Source organism: Camelus bactrianus, chromosome 2, assembly GCF_048773025.1.
Source record: "Camelus bactrianus isolate YW-2024 breed Bactrian camel chromosome 2, ASM4877302v1, whole genome shotgun sequence".
Lineage (NCBI taxonomy): Eukaryota > Metazoa > Chordata > Mammalia > Artiodactyla > Camelidae > Camelus > Camelus bactrianus.
Window position 1 is genome coordinate 62196971 of NC_133540.1, and position 18359 is coordinate 62215329.

At 34.2% G+C, this 18359-nt stretch overlaps 1 protein-coding gene and 1 non-coding gene across 4 annotated transcripts in view; both read left to right on the forward strand.

Moving 5' to 3' along the window:
* The window catches only part of PPA2 (inorganic pyrophosphatase 2), a 79011-nt gene that overhangs the window by 45712 nt on the left and 14940 nt on the right, over positions 1-18359 (forward strand). For all 3 annotated transcript variants that reach the window (XM_074342882.1, XM_074342889.1, XM_074342892.1), the window contains 2 exons: positions 12010-12137; positions 13346-13431. In XM_074342882.1, coding sequence (XP_074198983.1) covers positions 12010-12137; positions 13346-13431 — 214 coding nt within the window. The remainder of the gene's footprint in view (positions 1-12009; positions 12138-13345; positions 13432-18359) is intronic.
* On the forward strand, positions 16013-16176 carry LOC123616502 (U1 spliceosomal RNA). The gene has a single exon (XR_006724520.1). It is a non-coding gene; the product is annotated as a U1 spliceosomal RNA (small nuclear RNA).

The following is an 18359-nucleotide window of genomic DNA, read 5'->3' on the forward strand; positions in this document are numbered from 1 at the left end:
AAAGAAATCTACCAAGTCTTTTCTAAGAAGTTTTTCTGATATAATACAAATAGGCTTCTATATAGAATTGTTCTGTTCGATTTTAACTTTGAAGTCTGTTAATTTCCATTTGTCATGATGTTAGAATATATTTTCAATACAGGTATTGATAAGAGTAGGATTTGTAGAAAAGGAGAATGGAGAAGGAAAAGGCAACTAAAATGAAGGATTCTGTTCACTAGTCTGTGTGCTCTTAAGCACCGGAGCACAGAACAGCATGGAAGACATAGAACCTTTTAGTACTTCCGAGGAAGCGCAACTATTAAAACACTTCTCTGAGCTGGAACCTCTATCTGTGATGCAGAAAGTGCAGGGATTATTTCTTGTGAATGTTTATAAAGTGTCATTAAAAACATATGTTCACGCTTCCTGCAGACTTTGTTTAGAGGCCAGTTGTCCACATGTTTAGCTGTGAGCAGCATCTGCAGAACTGGCATGAGGGCTCTGTGCCTTGACATCACTTCCGTTGGTAGCATCCCACAGCGTTTGAACCTCCTTTTTTCTTTTTTTCCTTATATATATATATTTTTAATTCTCTTTGGCCAGAATTTCAAGCATGAGCACATTTTCTAGTATTTTTTTAAATAATATGGACAAGGAGATGTGGCATGACATTTATGTTGCTGGTTTTTAATCTAAAAATAAAAATCCTCGGCTGATTGCATGCTTTTCTCCCTTTCCTGTTGTGGTTTGGTGGAAATAATGCCAATGAAAACAGCATTTTGTTTTGTTTTCTCTAGAACTTCTTCGTGGAAGTACAGGTGGTTCTCAGTGTGGAGATGTGGGTGGCAAGTTAGAGATGTGAATATATCTACAGTTTGATCAGTCTCTCTGGGTGATTCTCATGGGTTCCTCCAAGTTTAGGACCACTCCATTAATCTATCCTTCTTTGCTGGTTGGAGGATCTAGTCTTGGAACTAGAATAATTGTTAACACTTTTGATATTCGTCCAGTTAGGAAATGTTATCACCTGATCAAATTTGATGACATTCTTCTCTCCACACATAGGCCTGTCGTCCCATATTTAAAGCTAGCACAGTTGACCCGTGAACAACTTGGGGATTAGGGGTGCCGAGCGTGCACGGTTGAAAATCCGCTGGTAACTCTACAGTTGGCCCTCCATGTCTGCAGTTCAGGCTTCCTCAGATTCAACCGTCCATGGACCATGTAGTACAGTAGTACGCATGTTGAAAATACCCACATGTAGGGGGACCTGCGTAGTTCAAACCCGTGTTATTCAAAGGTCCACGCTGTACTGAGGTTACTCTATTCCCTTCCAGATTTTGAGTAAATTATTTAACCCCATGGAGCCCTAGTTTCCTAATTTACATAAAGGAAATAGTGATACCTAATATACAGGTTTTGAAGTTTCAATGACATACTATTACTGAGCATTTAAAGGGTTTGTTTGTTTGCCAGTCTAATAGATGGAAATGGTATTTTGTTTTAATTTTGCACTTTTCTGCTTGATGCTGGGATAGAACATCTTTTTCATATATTTATTGGCTATTTGTGTCTTCCCTTCTGTGAATTGCCTGTGCGTGTTGCCCTCCATTTTCGTACTGAGTTGACATATTCTTTTGCTATATGGCAGTTGCTTGGATTTTTTGGATATTAATTCTTTATTATTTAGGTTGCAAATATTTTCTCTCTATCTGCAGAAAAACTGTTGCCTTTTGGCTTACAGATATTTTGAATTTTAAATTTTGATGTATTCTATCAATCATTTTTATACATGATGCTAGTAGCATTTTGATTCTTGTGTAAGGATTTCTTACCCCATAGTCAAAAAGTTGTTTTTCTTTACTTCCTTTTTATTCTTTTATGTTTAAAATTTTTTACAGTTGGATCTTTAATCCATGTGAAATTCAGGTTTTTCCATATAAACAAACTTTCCCATTATCTCTTAACAGAAAAATTTTTTTTCTTCCTACTGTTTTGAAATGTCTCCTTTATAGTGTATTATAGTCTTATTTATGCAGATAATTTGCTTCTGGATTCTATTTGGTGTCAGTGGTCTATTTCTGTTCCCGCTCCATGTTATTTTAATTACTGTAGCCTCATAATAAAAATATATATAAGACAAATCCTCCTCCTGTTTTTCTACGTTTTCAAAGGTATTTGGTTTTTCTTATGCCTTTATTCTTTTTTTTTTTTGATTAATAGACTTTATTTTTTTAGAGCAGTTTCAGGTTCACAGCAGAATTGAGCAGAAAATACAAAGAGTTCACACATAGCCCTCCCCACCCACACATATCTACTCCCCTACCCTCAACATCCCTCATCAGTGTGGCATATTTGGTACAATTGATGAACCAGCATGGACACATTATTATCTTATGCCTTTATTCTTTGTTGTAAATTTTTGGAATCACTTGTCAGGGATTTCTGCTGTCTTTAAAATATTAAATTTTCACATTAATGAATATGATATGTTTATTTCTTCAGTTATTCAGACTTTCTTGTATGTCTTTTAGTAAATTTATGTAGATTTACCAAGGAAGGTCTTGTTACATTTCATTTTAAGTTTGTGTCTAGATGTTTAATATTAATTTTTCTACTACAGAAGCTTTGTATAGTGCCTGGCATGTTATAGGTGCTCAATAATTTTTTTAAATTGATGAATAAATGAATATATGCATGTATATATTGATAAAAAAAATATTTTGAGCAAAGTTTGAAAATAATTTCAAAATAGGTGCTTTTTCACTTTAAAGGGAGAAAACATTTGTACTTTTAACAATTGTAGTTGTGTTTCTTGCACAGTGTACCTGTACATTGCCCGAGACACATATTCTTTGGCATAGGAGTTCTTTCTCTTGCATAATGCTTTGGAGATTCATGATATTGTGTGTAGCCAGTGTAGTTTGTTCTATTTTATTGCTGAATAGTGTTCCATTGTGTAGCTACACCACGGTTTATCCATCCTCCTGTTGATGAAAATTTGGATTTTCAGTCTTGGGCTAACACAAGTAAAGTTGCTATGAACATTGAAATATATAGGTCTTTGTGTGAACATATGTTTCCGTTTCTGTTAGGGAAGTACCAAGGAATACGGTTACTACGTCAGATGGTAATTATATGCTTAATATCACAAGAAACTGTCAAACTTGACTAAAGTGGCTATATTTTGCATTTTCACCAGCAAGTTGTATGAGAGATCCATTTGTTCTCAGACCCCCTATCCATCCTTTATGCTTTAATTTTGTATTGTCTTAAATAATAATATGCCTTTTTAAAAATTAAGAGGAGAAACACATACACACATATATATTCTTTTATATTTACCCATGTTTTGACATTTTTATACTCATGAATTTTATTACTTCTTGAAGATCTGTAGTTTCCATCTGATGTTATTTCACTTCAACTTGAAGACTTAGCATTTTTTGTATTGCAGTTCTGCTGGTGATGAATTCTATCCATTTTAATTGATCTGAAATTGCCTTTGTCTTGGAATTGTACTCTAACTGGATATAGAATTTTGAGTTACAGGGATTTTTGTAAAGATTTTCCGTTTTCCTTGGGCCTCCATTGTTTTTGATGTCTATAATGTGTTGTTACCCAGTATATAATATATTGTTTTCTCAGACTGTTTTAAAGATTTTATCCCTATTTTTTGATTCAGCAATTTTTCTGTAATATCCTAAGTTTTGTAAAATCCTTTCCTTTATGTATATCCTCCTTAAGGTCTCCTGAACTTTATGGATCTGTAAGTTTTCGTTTTTGCCACATTTAGAAAATTACTTGCTATTGTTTTTCATTTTTTCACCCCATATTCTCTTGCCTTCATTCTGAGACTCATAATAAACATATTTTAGACCACTTATAATAATAAATTATTATTCTATAAATCCCAGGTGTACAACATTATAATTCAGCATCTGTGTACACTACAGAGTGATCACCAAATGTCTACTTGCCATCCATCACCATACGCTTGACCCCCTTCACCCATTTCCCCCAACCCCTTCATCTCTGGTAATGATGGTCTAATCTCTGCATCTGACATTGTTTTTGTTTTGTTTGTTCATTTGTTTTGTTTTTTGTTTTCTTAGATTCCACGTGTGAGTAAAATTATACAGTATTCGTCTTTGTCCCTCTGACTTATTTCAATTGGCATAATACCTTCAAGATCCATCCACGTTGTTCCAAGTGGCAGGATTTCATTCTTTTTTTATGACTATAAGTATTATTCCATTGTGTTTATATACCACATCTTCTTTATCCATGCATCTGTTGATGGACACTTGGGTTATTCCCAGATCGTGGCTGTTGTAAATAATGCTGCAGTGAACATAAGGGTTGTATATACCTCCTCAAATTAGTGTTTTCATGTTCTTTGTATAAATACCCAGGAGTGGATTAGCTGGATCATATGGTAGTTCTATTCTTAATGTTTTCAGGAATCTCCATACTATTTTCTGTAATGCCTGCACCAATTTACAGCCCTGCCAGTAGTGTACAAGGGCTCCCTCTTCTCTACATTCTCTCCAACACTTGTTATTTCTTGTTTTTGAGAATAACCATTCTAACAGGTGTGAGGTGATATCTCATTGTGGTTTTGATTTGCATTTCCCTGATAATTAGTGTTGTTGAACATCTTTTCATGTGCCTATTGGCCATCTGTACATCGTCTTTGGAGAAATATATATTCAAGTTTTTTGCCTGTATTTTAATTAGAGTTTTGTTGTTGTTGTTGAGTTGTATGAGTTCTTGATATATTTTGGATATTAGCCCATTATCAGATATGTGATTTGCAAATAATCTTCTCCCATTCAGTAGGTAGCCTTTTTTATCATTTCTTTTTTGGGAGGCTGGGGGAAGGTAATTAGGTTTATGTATTTTTTTAATGGAGGTGCTGGAGATTGAACCCAGGACCTCATGCATGCTAAGCATGTCTACCACTGAGCTGTACCCTTGCCTCTTGCCTTTTCATTTTGATGATATTTCCTTTGCTGTGCAAAAGCTTTTTAGTTTGATGTGGTCCCTTTCGTTATTTCTGCTTTTGTTTCTCTTGCGTTTGGAGTCAGATCCACAAAAATGTCATTAGATCCACAAAAATGTCATTAAGGCTGATACCAGTGAGATTACAGCCTGTTTTCCTCTAGGAAGTTTATGATTTCAGGTCTTACATTCCAAATCTTTAATCCATTTTGAGTTAGTTTTTGCATATGGTGTATTTAGACCACTTTTAATTGTCTCAGAGGTCACGGAAACCCTCTTCATGCCTTTGCAGTCTTTCTTCCTTACTGTTCTTTAGACTCGATAATTTCTATTGATCTGTCTTATACTTCCCTGTTTTTTTTTGTCCATATCTAAGTTCTGCTATTAAATTCATATGACTTGTCATTTCAGATACTCCCTCTTTTTTTTTTTTTGATAATTTCATGGTTTTTATTCCTCCACTGAAATTTCTCTTTCATTTTTTGTGACTGTACTTTCCTCAGAGTCCTTGGACATACTCATAGTAACTACTTTAAAATCCTTGTTTGTATGGGTCACTCAGGGTTGATTTCTGTTGACTGCTTCTTCTCTTATTGGGAGTTTCAAATATTCCAGGTTGAACACTAACTCATATGGTTATCCTGCTTTTACCTGACAGGTGTTTCTGTTCCATATTGATCCAGCAGGGTGCTTATTTAAGTATTTTGTATTTTCTTTTTTTTTTATAATTGATTTATCTTGCTGTGGGCTAACCTGAGGAAGTGTGTTGAAACATGAATTCTCTGCCTCATCTTTGTCAGATGTTTCTGTTTTCTGTAAAGCAAAATGCTTTGGGAAGTTAAGCATTGTTTTTAATTGCTGATAATTTGGTTAATGTACTTGAACTAAGTGCAAGTCTCATTTCAGTAGTAAAAGTAATTTTATTTATATATTCCCTCTCTGTTTCAAATGTTAAAGAAAAAGTTGGTTAATTGAATTTAACTTAAACATACTAGAAATGAAAATACCTTTATAAAAACTAAATTCCAGTGACACTAGAAGCAAAGATAAATATGACTATCATTGAATAAGCAATTAGTTACAAATTCATTTGAAGCCTGATCTTTGCCATAGGAAAAAAAGGTATGTTTGTAGAAAAAGTTTATGAATGTTACTTTTAGTGTTTGTTTGCATTATTATCTGTGCCAAGCTATATTGCCTTTTTAGTAGACTTACACACATTAAAAATAACTGTAGTATTAATAAAAATATGTTTAGTAATTTTTTAAGTCATCAGTTCATGTTTGTTTATTATTTATTTTTGAGAGATAAAAGTAGGTAAGGTTATAGGTGTCCTGCTTGAGTATCTTGGGCTCCATCTCATGGACAAGGTTTTAAAGGATTGGACAGATGGTAATTATTATTTGCTAATAATTACTCCTGATTTTTATTAGGTGATTTTCATATATTATTTTATCCTCACAACCTTAATGTCTTTTTTTAATTTTGTTTTTGAAGAAGCAAAGTAATGTACTTTCCCACAATAACATGGTATGTGAGTCCTGGAAGTGGGATCTGAACTTAGTGCTGATTCCAAACAGGGCGTTCTCCCTGGTTTACCTTATTTCTTCTTAGAAACTTTCTGAGTGTTCTTAGTCTCATTATTTTCTGAATAATTCTCAGTTAGAGTTTTGATTTTGTTTTGGACCAGAAAATTATTTATTAAGTAAGAGTATGTTTTTCTTTTTTGTTTGTTTTTAATATCCAATATTTAATTATATAAAAATTGGGGGGGAATGGGTGTGGCTCATCTTTGGTAGGCAAGAGAGTTATTTAAAATATTTAAAATTAATTATTTTCAATATTAATTAATAACAATATCAGTAAATATTTTAAAGATATTAAATGCAGAATGTATTGTCATAATTTTCTTATGCTTAAAATTTCTTAATTTTTTTTGTTTTTAGTAAATAATTACTTTTAAAGTTCATTGGTGTTTTATGTCTCTAGATTAAAAGGATTTCATACTTTGGATATTTCTCTCTGTCTCTCATTGTTCATGGGCTGTATGTATAAAATGAACCTTACCAACTCAAGTTTTTACATCATTACATCATTACTATTTACTTATTTGGCAAAAATAGAGTATGAAAGTATCTTTAAGTCTGAAATCTGGGTAAAATGGAAGTCTTGGCAAATACTTGTAATTAGAAACTACCCCTAGTGTAAGAGAGTGTATTTTTTTATAACAAAGATTTGAAAGAAAGTCGATTATGAGACCTTTTTTTTTTTTTGCTTAGTACATCACAATTTGTGATATTCAGTTATGTTTTAAAAAAGATGTGAACTGGTTTATACTGAAAAGAAACTTGATTATATGATGAAAGGTTTACAGTATTCCTGATGAAAGAAAACGATGTCAGGAAGATTGCTTTTAAAAAGTGGAAAGTGTTGTGAACCTCTCATGTCTACAGAAATAGAATGGTAGGTTTTGGACTAAAATATTTTAGCTTAATGTCTTTGCTTTTACATGTTTCGAAGTCAAAATTAAGAAAAACTAAATTAAAATGTAGAGCTCTGGATTTCAAAAAACCAAATTGAACTTTAAAATTTGTTATATTGCATCATTATTTTCTGTTTTGCTTTTTAGCTAACATTTAATGATAAATTTTTAAATTTTCAATGGATTTGTACAGAACAATGGTTATTTATAAATCATATATCTTTAGTTTTAACATAAAATTTCACTTAAGGAGACTTCATATAATCTTTGTTAATTAAACTTTCAGATTTGGAAACAGTTCTGTTATAAAGTAAATCATGGCTCTACACTGTCAGAAGTTATGACACCTTTTATGAAAATTTTTAAAAAGTAGGGTAATATATATTTAGGTGACTACTTTTAATTGTATTTTAATTGAAATTGTTACTTAATGTTACAGACTAGTCCTTTTTAGCTCTTTGATAATTTAAGTTTTATGTAAGTCTGGTCTTTCCTAGTTTTTGTTGTTTTTAATATTTTCTTTCATTGATAATTGATTTCCATTCTGCTTGCTAAAAATATCCAAAACTGACCATTTTTCACCATCTCCATACAACTACAGTCATCGAAGCCCTCACCACATTTCACCTGTGTGGAGACTCACATTTCATATTGGATTTCCTGCTTCCACTCCTTCCTCTGCACAATCTTTTCCTGACAAAGCACATAGAATCTTCCTAAGACATGTACTCCGCTGCCCCAAATCCTGGAGTGGTTTCTCATGGCGAAGTGAAGGGCGGAGTCCACAGTTGACCCTTAGAGTCCTCTTTGGCTGCTTCGCTGATCACACCTAACACTCTTACTTTGCCCTGCTCCAAACACAGGGCTTTCTCACTGTCCTTGTCAAACATTTTACACACACTCAAACCCCAGAATATTGGCACTTAGCCTTAAGGGCTCCTCTTCTGGGTACTTGAATGAGTTGCTCCCACACTTCATCTAAGAATTGACTGAAATACTTTGGATCAGATGCTGTCCCTGACCTCTCATATCTGAAAAAGGATTTTTATTTGCAGAGCAATCTACATGCATAATTGTACATTTTTAGGCCTTTGTCTCATCTATATCTGTTTTCTTACTCAGGCTTACTTTGACAACAGATAGTTTTAGCAGTCTATTAAATTCTTTTAAAACAAGTTAATTTTATAGAAAAAAAACATATTTTTTGTACTGATAAAATCACTACCTTATAAAATTTTATTAACTATCCTAATTATAAGAACAGTCACGGTTGGCATAAATGTTTTGGGAATAAACACACCTGATGCTTTCTAAAGCTAAAACTTAATACTGGGAGTAAAGTGTGGGCTTTATTCTAGAGTTGTCTCAGATAGACCCAGCAGATAGACCACTGTGGACATCCGTCAGAATATTTTACAGAAGTGGAGAGTCTTTGTCAGTCATCCAGGGAGTTGATCAAGAAGATCTTAATTTAAAAGAATTTGACTTGTAGTTAAAAACAGAAACTGAAATAAACTTTGCTTGATTATATAAAAGAGCTCTTCTAGATTATTCTAGCTTTTATTGTTGGATTAGTTCATCCTGAAAATTATACGTATATAATAGAAATTTTCACATAAAATTAATTCCAAGAGTGGGAATAAATGACTACTAGAAAATTGCTGCTTTTCTTAAAATAACATATTGTAAGAAATACATGTAATGAAATAATTCTGGAAATGGATAATAGTGATGGTTGCACAACATTGTGGTTGTACTTAATATTAGCCACTGAATCAAACACTTAAAAATGGTAAATTTTATGTATATGTTACTACAATAAAACTAAAATAAAAATACATCTATACATGAAAAATAATATAAATAAAGCTGTGACAAATTATTAATGTGCAATATGGAAGAAAAGGCAGAATTCATGGAATTAGAGGACCTGTATTTATGAGTACTAGTTCTACCATGAGTGAGTTGAATACATACATTTTGGGAAATCTTTTACATTTTCTTAGCTGTAGTTTTCTTATGTTTAATGTGAATTTACTTATTCTTCTCAACTCTTACGAGTTTTATGAGGAACAAATGAGGTTATTTATATAAAAATATTTTATGAACTGTAAGTGAGTTTATAGATTTTAGGTGGAATTTTTCATACTTTTGGAAGAGTAATTCATTGAACTGATTGTTGGTGTTGCATATAATATTTCGACTTGAGGCATTTGCTGTTGAGGTTTTAAAAATATTTAAATTGCTTATTTAAAAATTTTGGGGTTTTTTTTTGTGTGTGTGAAAATGCAGCTGTTTTCTCCCAGGGTATAATTAATTGAGAATGGAAACATTTAGCTTATATTTGGAAAGTTACACTTCTTATTAACATTATTAAATGTTCACGTTTTTATTATTGATGTCTTTTCTTAACAAGTCCTCTTCATAACTTCTGAAGGGAAAGCCATACCAGCTGAGACAGATGCTGGATAACGTAGCTTTTCCTTTCTTACTTGAAGTCAGTGTATTAGAAAGCAATGATCAAAAAAAGGTTTATGCTGTGGGTCAGGGAACAGTTGACAGGACAGGGTACAATGAGGTTATAAATCAGATTTAAGTAATAGAAAATAATTTAATTTGGACATTGATTAAAGTGCATTTCTAGTTTCTCACTTTCAATGGACTAAAAGATATTTTTTCCCTCTGAATAAGGAAACAGTGAGTTGGAGGAAGTCAGTGTTAGTTAATTTACAGTGTTTTTGCAAAACTAGAGATCAAATGTAGCAAAGTCGTCAATAGAAAGCTCACTTTGAAGAGAAGCTCTTTTGATAAGAAACAGAAAAAATAGTCATTATTTAATTAAGTGAAATCTTTACTGAATCTTCTATTTTGAGCATAACAAAGAACTTTGTGATCTAAGATACAATATATAAGACTAAAAAGTTGTATCTTCAGAATTCACTGTTTTAAACATCTTCCATCACTTACTGAATAAATATATATTGACAATGATGAACAGTTCTGTAGTCTGTGTTCAGTTTTAGGTGATTCTTTTTTTCCTAGTTAGTTGTAACATTTCTATTTGCTTCAGAATTACTTCAGCTAGATGTGTGGCCTGTTGACATATTTTAAAATTTTAAATTTGCAGGCCTTTAGGCAGCATACTCAGTCTCCTGCTTGCCAGGGTCTCTACGCCTTACCACAGTTCTTTCACTTATGCGAAACGTCTGACCTCTGGAGACATGTCACTCCTGCTGAACCTCTGCGTAACAGGCACAAGGCAAGGATAAAAAGGAAAAGGTTAATTCCTATCTGTCTAACCCCTACCTGCAAAATGCTTACCTTTTCCTGTCTTGCTTTGTGAGTGGGGATTCCCATGAGGTTTGGATGAGCAAGTCTGAAACCAAGTGATCTTTAAATTATCCCTATGCATGGTGTAATCTCCTGTTTTTAGTTATAGCTTTCTAATTTTTGAAGTGCTACCAAGTCTGTTTGTCATTTGCCATGATGTATCATTACTAAAGGACTATGCTGCATTTCCCTTACTTTCTGGTGGAGAGTAAAGACTTCTAGGTTTATTTAGTTATTTCTTATACTTTTTGAATTGATATTTTGGGAAATGATACATTCCTTGGGGACCTCTTTTCGGGGAGGGGTCTATTACTAATGCAGTAATATTTCCAATTATTTTTAAACGAATGTCCTCAAAATGTATTGGTTAAGCTGTTTATGTGGTAATAGAACTTAAAAATAAATCCTGTAAATTATTACTAATTTGAAATGAAAAACTCTGAACCATCCAGGTATCACTGTGTTTAAAATTGCCCTGACCACACTGTCTGTCTTGCGTACTCTGATTTATTTTTCTTCATCAGACTTTTCTCTCCTAAATTGTGTATTTGTTTCTTTATTTGCTGTTTTTCTCTTCCTACTATAGAAGCACGTGAACAGCGACTTGTTTCTGATTGTCGTTCTATTTCATTGCTTAGAACAGTATCTGACACATAATGAGAAATTTACTATATATTTCATGCAGGAACACATGAAACCCTTCTCATTCAACTTTAGTGCGTTCTCTTCTGGACACTGCCCTTTCTGTCCTACCTTCAACATTCCTTTCCTTTAACTTAGAACATCTAAAACACGGTAACTCTCCATTCTCTGAGCCGCCCCCACGCCGTTGTCCTCAGAATGACGTCAGTCTTTAAGTACATCTCACTTAATCTTCTCACTTCAATGCAATTTGTTGTCTCTCTGCCTGGTTTCTTAAAATTAAACCTTTGAGATCCTTGAGGAAAAAACTGTTGTCCTCATCTCCTTATCCCCCATACCTACCTAACACGGTATCCGAAGATGCTCAAGAAATGTTTGCAGAGTGAAGGAGTAATATTTTACATAGGAAGAAATGGAAGTTTGGAGGTGATATGATACATGCTGATGATTATGCCGCCAGTTAGGAGCAGAGTCGGACTGACTGCCCCAGTCCAATGCTCTGCCACTAACGGGAGTGGATTTTGGTTTTTTCTTTTTTTAACAAAAAGTCTTTGTTTTTTCACTTACAGATATTGACGATGTTAGGAAGTACAAGCCTGGTTACTTGGAAGCTACTCTTAATTGGTTTAGATTTTATAAGGTACCAGAGGGAAAACCAGAAAACCAGTTTGCTTTTAATGGAGAATTCCAAAACAAGGTGAAGATGCTAATCTTTATTTTTAAATGTGCCTGTGATACCTGTATAATACTTCTTTCACTTTGGGGGGTTCTTATGTGAATATTTGTGTATTACACAACAAAAGTGCTTTTTACTGACTTTCATATTTAAGGACATTATTTTATCATTTTTTTATTTTTAAAAAAGTTTGAGGAGATCTCTCTAAGTGAATCAATAAGACTAATAAATACCTTTATCCATCTGTTTATCTATGTCTGTTTCCTTCATCTCAGGCAACAGCAGACCTGAGGGAATGTTTTCTCTTCAGAAGTAAATTTCCCCATCATTCAGCCTCAGTTCCCAAGACTCTCTATTTTCTTCATTCTTATCATAATGTGTTTAGTTGTCATTGAAAGAGAAAGGAGCTAGCACAAATGAGTTAATACGTAAGAGCTCTGCCTAACGAAAATTACCAACATTTTGGGAAGGAAAAAAATCTAGAGAATTTTCTGCTTTGGAATAATAAAGCAAGTTTTCCTTTGATGATCTTACTAGATACATATCTATTGTTGATTTTGCCTTTTTAGATACTATATGAATTCATATTAAGAAAAAATTAGAAAATATTAGGTTTCCTATCTTCAGACAGTGGATAGTCTAAAATGATTATGCAATTAGGCTACTTACAGCTTTGATTTCATGATGATGAAATCAAGAGGTATATGCTTATTTACAAGCCAGGCACTAAGCTAAACCCTTTGTATACATCTTATTCTTTCAACGACTCTGTGATTTAAATCAGGGGTTGGCAAACTTTTTTCTGTAAAAGACCAGATAGTAAATATTTTCGACTTTGTAGGCCACAGAGTCTCTGTCACACTACCCAGCTCTTCCATTGTGGCGCTAAAGCAGTCATGGGCCATGCACAAGTGAAGGGGCTTAACTGTATTCAGTAAAACTTTACTTACAAGAGCAGGTGGCGGGCCGGATTTGGGCCACGGGCCCAAGTTTCCCAACCTCTGATTTAGATTATCTTCATTACATTCCATTTATACATGAAGAGATTAGGACAATGAGATTAAGTAATTTGCACAAAGTTACACAGCTGGAAATAAGGATGTCAGAGTTTATACTCAGGTTTGCCCGACTCCATAGCTCATGTTCTTAACAATTAACTGTCATACTGTGAATAGTTCCATGTTAGTATAATGATGTGATTGCTGTGTCTATTTTTGATTTGTAACTAGGCTTTTGCTCTTGAAGTTATTAAATCTACTCATGAATGTTGGAAAGCATTGCTTATGGAGAAGTGTGATGGAGGGGCTATAAATTGGTAAGAATTTGTCTTTTCAATGTAATGTTATTTGATTATTAATTGGTACTGTGGAGCCATGCAATACTACTCATCTGATTTTTTTGAGAATTGCAGTTTTTTTTTATTTAAAAAATGTTTGCAGAGCACCTATTTAGAAGGTATTACCAAGTGCTGGGCACTGTGAAACTAGGAATTGACATGGTCCCTTTTCCCAAGGGATTTATAGTTTAGTGGGGGATACTGTCAAGTAGACAGGCATTCAGTTATAATACAGTGTGATATATGCAAAGGTGGAGTAAACAACAATTTTTCAACATGCAAACATATGGTTATTTAATTTATATGATAACTACCACACCATTTGCTTGGTAAGAACAATAAAACGCCTCCTTATCCAACATGATCTTGGTCACCAGGTGGTTGACTGAGGGGAATCAAACAATAGTAACATATATAACTGAAACATTTTATTTTACTTTAAAACATTTAAATGTACATTTACTTATCAGTCTTTGGATATAAGGGCTAAGACTTTTTCTGTATAGATTCCGTATTGATTATATATAGTCTAACTTAATATATAATGGAAAATAATGTTCAGATCCTGTAATCCTTAAACTCCTTATACTTAAAAAGTGTTGTAAATGTTTAGGGTTTTTTTCCCTCTAACCTTTTATAGTTGTGTTACCCGCACCTAACTTGACACCAAGGTTTTATAGTGATTCTCCTTTTTTGAGGCTTTTTAGAGCCTCAGCAGTTTTAGAGCCTACTCAGTGTTCCTAGACACAGTTCTCTTTCCACACTGCCTTCATCCATGAGTGTAATTACAGCTTAAATTATGAAATTATAGTAACGAGAGCAACTGACATAAAAGGCTTGGAAACAAAAACAGCTGACCCTGGGTAAGCCTAACTGTAGGAGGTGAAAGTACACAGTCTTTCTGGAGAGCAGAGTCCTACCCAGCTTCACCGTTCTCTTTGAATGAGGAGAAGCTGGGAAGCCATTCATTCTTCTGACAGATACTGACAGAGGGGCTCCTGAGAGGTACTGTGCTGGTGGTAGGGTTACTGCTGCGAATACAGTGGAGTCCCTGTTCTGCAGCACTGGGTCTGGGAATCCACAGACACATTTAATGAAGTCATTGGAATAAAGTAACATGGAGTAAAGAATTAGTCAGTCTCAGGGAATATTTTATCCAAGTCATCAAAAGGCTCATCTTGCCTCTGCATGAATACTTGGGCATGACAGCTTCAGAATCAGCTTCTCTTGCGGGCTAGAGTGACACTGTCAAGTAGCTGATCTTCCATGTTTCTTACTGCTGTGTAGATCACTGTTTTTTTTTTTTTTCAGCAGTCTTAAAATTGAGGTAATTCTTCCTAACTTAAATAGTACAATTAATTAACAAACTGAAGAAACTGGGTATAATTAAATGTCATCTAGCCCTGACTATCCTAGTAACTGATAGACTGAGCTCTTCTTTATGGGCAGACATTCTAAGTCAGATGTTAATGTGATGAGCTCCTCTAAAACGAAGGGGTCTTCAGTTGTCCGAAGACGTATTTCATCTCCTTCCTAAAGGTAACTTTCTGACAAGCTTTTTCAGTCTTTGATAGGACTTGCATGGTTTCCAGGTTTCCTGAGGGGCACAGCTAGAGAATGTCTCTGGCTAGTTTTTCTAAAGCCTGACACCGTTCCTTCTGTGCCGATTCTAATCATCTTTACTGTGAGAGTAACTGTGTCTGTGCTCTGGAGTCATTTTGCTGTAGCCACCTAGGTAATGATAAGGAATCTATTAACAATAAGAATTGATATTTTTTGAACTCTACTATTTTTCAGGTTCAAAGGGTTTTATATATTATCTAATTAATATTCACAATATTAGATATGTGCAAGATCTGTATCATTATTATATTCATTTTACATATGAGGAGATTGAGGCCATGTAGAGATTAATGGACCTATCTAAGGTCCCTGTGTGTGATGGAGCCAGGATTTAAGCCAGATTTCAAACTTAGTCTCTTAACAGCTATTTTTTTCTCCACATTTTCAAAGAATACAACAAAATAATTTTATTTTTGCTTAAAAATTTGGGGGATAAAAGTTTCTGGATATAAATTTTATGCATCTAGATAATTTAAAGTCAAAATCTTCTGAATTTTAACTCACTTTTGCCCATGTTTTCCTTATTTTTTTTATCACTGTTTGATTTGTAAAATATATTCATGATTGTTAAGTTTTTATTTCCTTTGTCCTTACCTAATAAATTGCTTTTCTCCCTCAGTTCCTTTAAATGTACTCTGTTATTGATTAGCAAAGCTCCCTCCCTTCCATTTTAACCTGTTTTCCCCACTCAGTTCAGTTGAAGTCTGAACTGAGGACACTATCACAGTAGTTCTCTCCAACAACGTATAGCACAGCGCAGTTTCCTAGGGAAATCATTCAGACATTCAAATGCATTGTCCTCGTCTTTAAACCTGGTGAATTAGGCTCTCTGAGAAGTAGTGTCTAAGGATCTGTATATTTTAAAAGCTCCCTGGTGCTTCTCATGAACCTCTCTGCTTAAGAACTGTAAAATCCAAACTGCTCATAGCTACTTTTGATACTTACCTGGCAGGGGAGATACCATGATGACGAAGGTGGTTTTCCCAGGGCCAGGCTTATCCATTGCAACCTGGATGTGCTGACCCCTGTGATTTCCCCAAATGTGGGAAACTTGACTGCATAATTTGTGGTAGTGGGGGACTGTGTTCACGCTCTCCCCTAGTAAAAAAAACTAAATAATAATTTTTTTGAATCAATAAATAAGTATCAATCCGTGTTAACTATTTTTATATAAGGGCCAATTCTGAGAAAATAAGTGTTTCTCAGTAGAATACCTTTTATTACACCTTTAAACATTCAAAATCAAAATCACTTCCTTAAATCCTGAGGAAAGTGTGTTGCAACCCAGATTACATTCTTGATTAACTGAAAGGCTGTTAGTGAGGAAGGTGGCACTGTTTGTAGCAATAAAATGCTAAAAAAAAAAAAAAAAAAAAAGTGGAGGGACGCCTATTGAAGAAATAGTGACAAAGGGCTTTGTAATCTCCCCTCTTTTGTATCTTACACATCATGCAAGGATCTCCTAAGTCCGTTGTATATACCTTCCATTTCTTTCTTGAAACAGCCATTCTCATGATGTGTCCAAGGTGAAAAGTGTCAGTCTTTTGGCTCTCCTAGGTTCTGCTGGTTACTTGTCAGAATATTTTTATTGGATTTATTTATAATTTTTCAAAGTTATTCAGTTTTTTAAATTTGCAGTGCTGGCTTTAATATTTTTTCTTTTTTAATATTTCTGTTGATGGCTTTGCCTTGTTATGGGAGTAGAGGATTACTTTAGAAATGGATGATCAGATTTAACAGGCAGAAATATAGGACATAACTTAAATCTAAATTTCAGATTTCAGTATAAATGTCTCATGTGATACTTGGGACATACCTATACAAAAAAATAATTTGCTATTTATCTGAAATTCAGGTTTAATTGGGTGTTCTATGTCTTATCTGTCAACTCTATTTAGAGCAGACTCCCTGTTCTCTCATTATAGTTTTCCCAGAATTCCCAAGGAATGTTTCTCTTCAGTGTAGTTATAATGTTAAAAACATTAACTATACCATATTTCATATACATCACACTTTCTTCAGAGGAGTAGCGCTCAAGACTTTGCAGTGCCTAATTTTTTGCCTGTTCTTTTTAAGTTTAGTTTTGATTTTCTTTAGAGAAACATCTAACTTAAAAGGCCTTACCTTTTTCAGTTTTTAGCTTACTTACTCATGAGCTGTGGAGAAGAGAGTACAAAGTAGTTTAGTCTTAAAGATGATCATGCCGGCTTTCACCAGACATCCACATTCATGCCAAGAATGAAAACGAATTCCACATTTTGAGTCTGGGTAGAAAGCAAAATGACCACTTTCGTAATCAGTCTGTACCCAGTGCCCGATCACAGACAGGTGTAGTTAAGAAGATAAATAAGTAACTAGGCAGACCTTTCTATCATCTATACCCCAGCATATCTTACGAAGCCATTGCCGAAGGAAATCTGATAACGTGTATCCCTCAGACCCACTCGAGGAGCCTGCACGCACGTGAGTGTGTGTGTGTTTCATCTGTTAATACCTCCTTTAGGGATCCGCTAGTCACGTATGCCTTCAATTTTGAAAAATTAATTTAGCTTTAACTCCCCTTTTCTACTACCTTTTTCTGTATCCATATTAATCTGATTTCTTTGATGAAATTTTTAAAAATTGGACTGAGTACATCTGAGAGGAATGACATCCTTGCTTTCATCTGGAAAGTAAGACAGGCCTGGTGGGCGGCGTGCTTGTGGAGGCAGCGTGCTGTTCCCCATTGTCTGTGAAGGCTTTTGAGTTGATGGAGCCTTTACCAGTGGGGGAGCAGCTGCTGTCCATGCCTTGCTGAACTTCCTTACTTGTACAAAAACCAAGTTCTTGTGTTCATATGGTTTCCTCTCACCACTTAATCTTCCCTCCCTGTCTGAGAAAGATTCCACAGTACCTTTCCAGCAACCAGTTATAGTGTTTACCACCACACTTAGAGGAAAATTTTTCCTTATGGTCATTATTCTATGGGTCAAATTTGGTTTTTCTTTTCTTCGGTAAAGTGTAGTATAATAGTCGACTAATCTTCGACAAAGGAGGCAAGAATATACAATGGAATAAAGACAGTCTCTTCAGCAAATGGTGTTGGGAAAACTGGACAGCAGCATGTAAAACAATGAAGCTAGAACACTCCCTTACACCATATACAAAAATCAACTCAAAATGGATCAAAGACTTAAACATAACACAAGATACAATAAACCTCCTAGAGGAAAACATAGGCAAAACATTATCTGACATACATTTCAAAAATTTTCTCCTAGAAGAAATAAAAGCAAGAATAAACA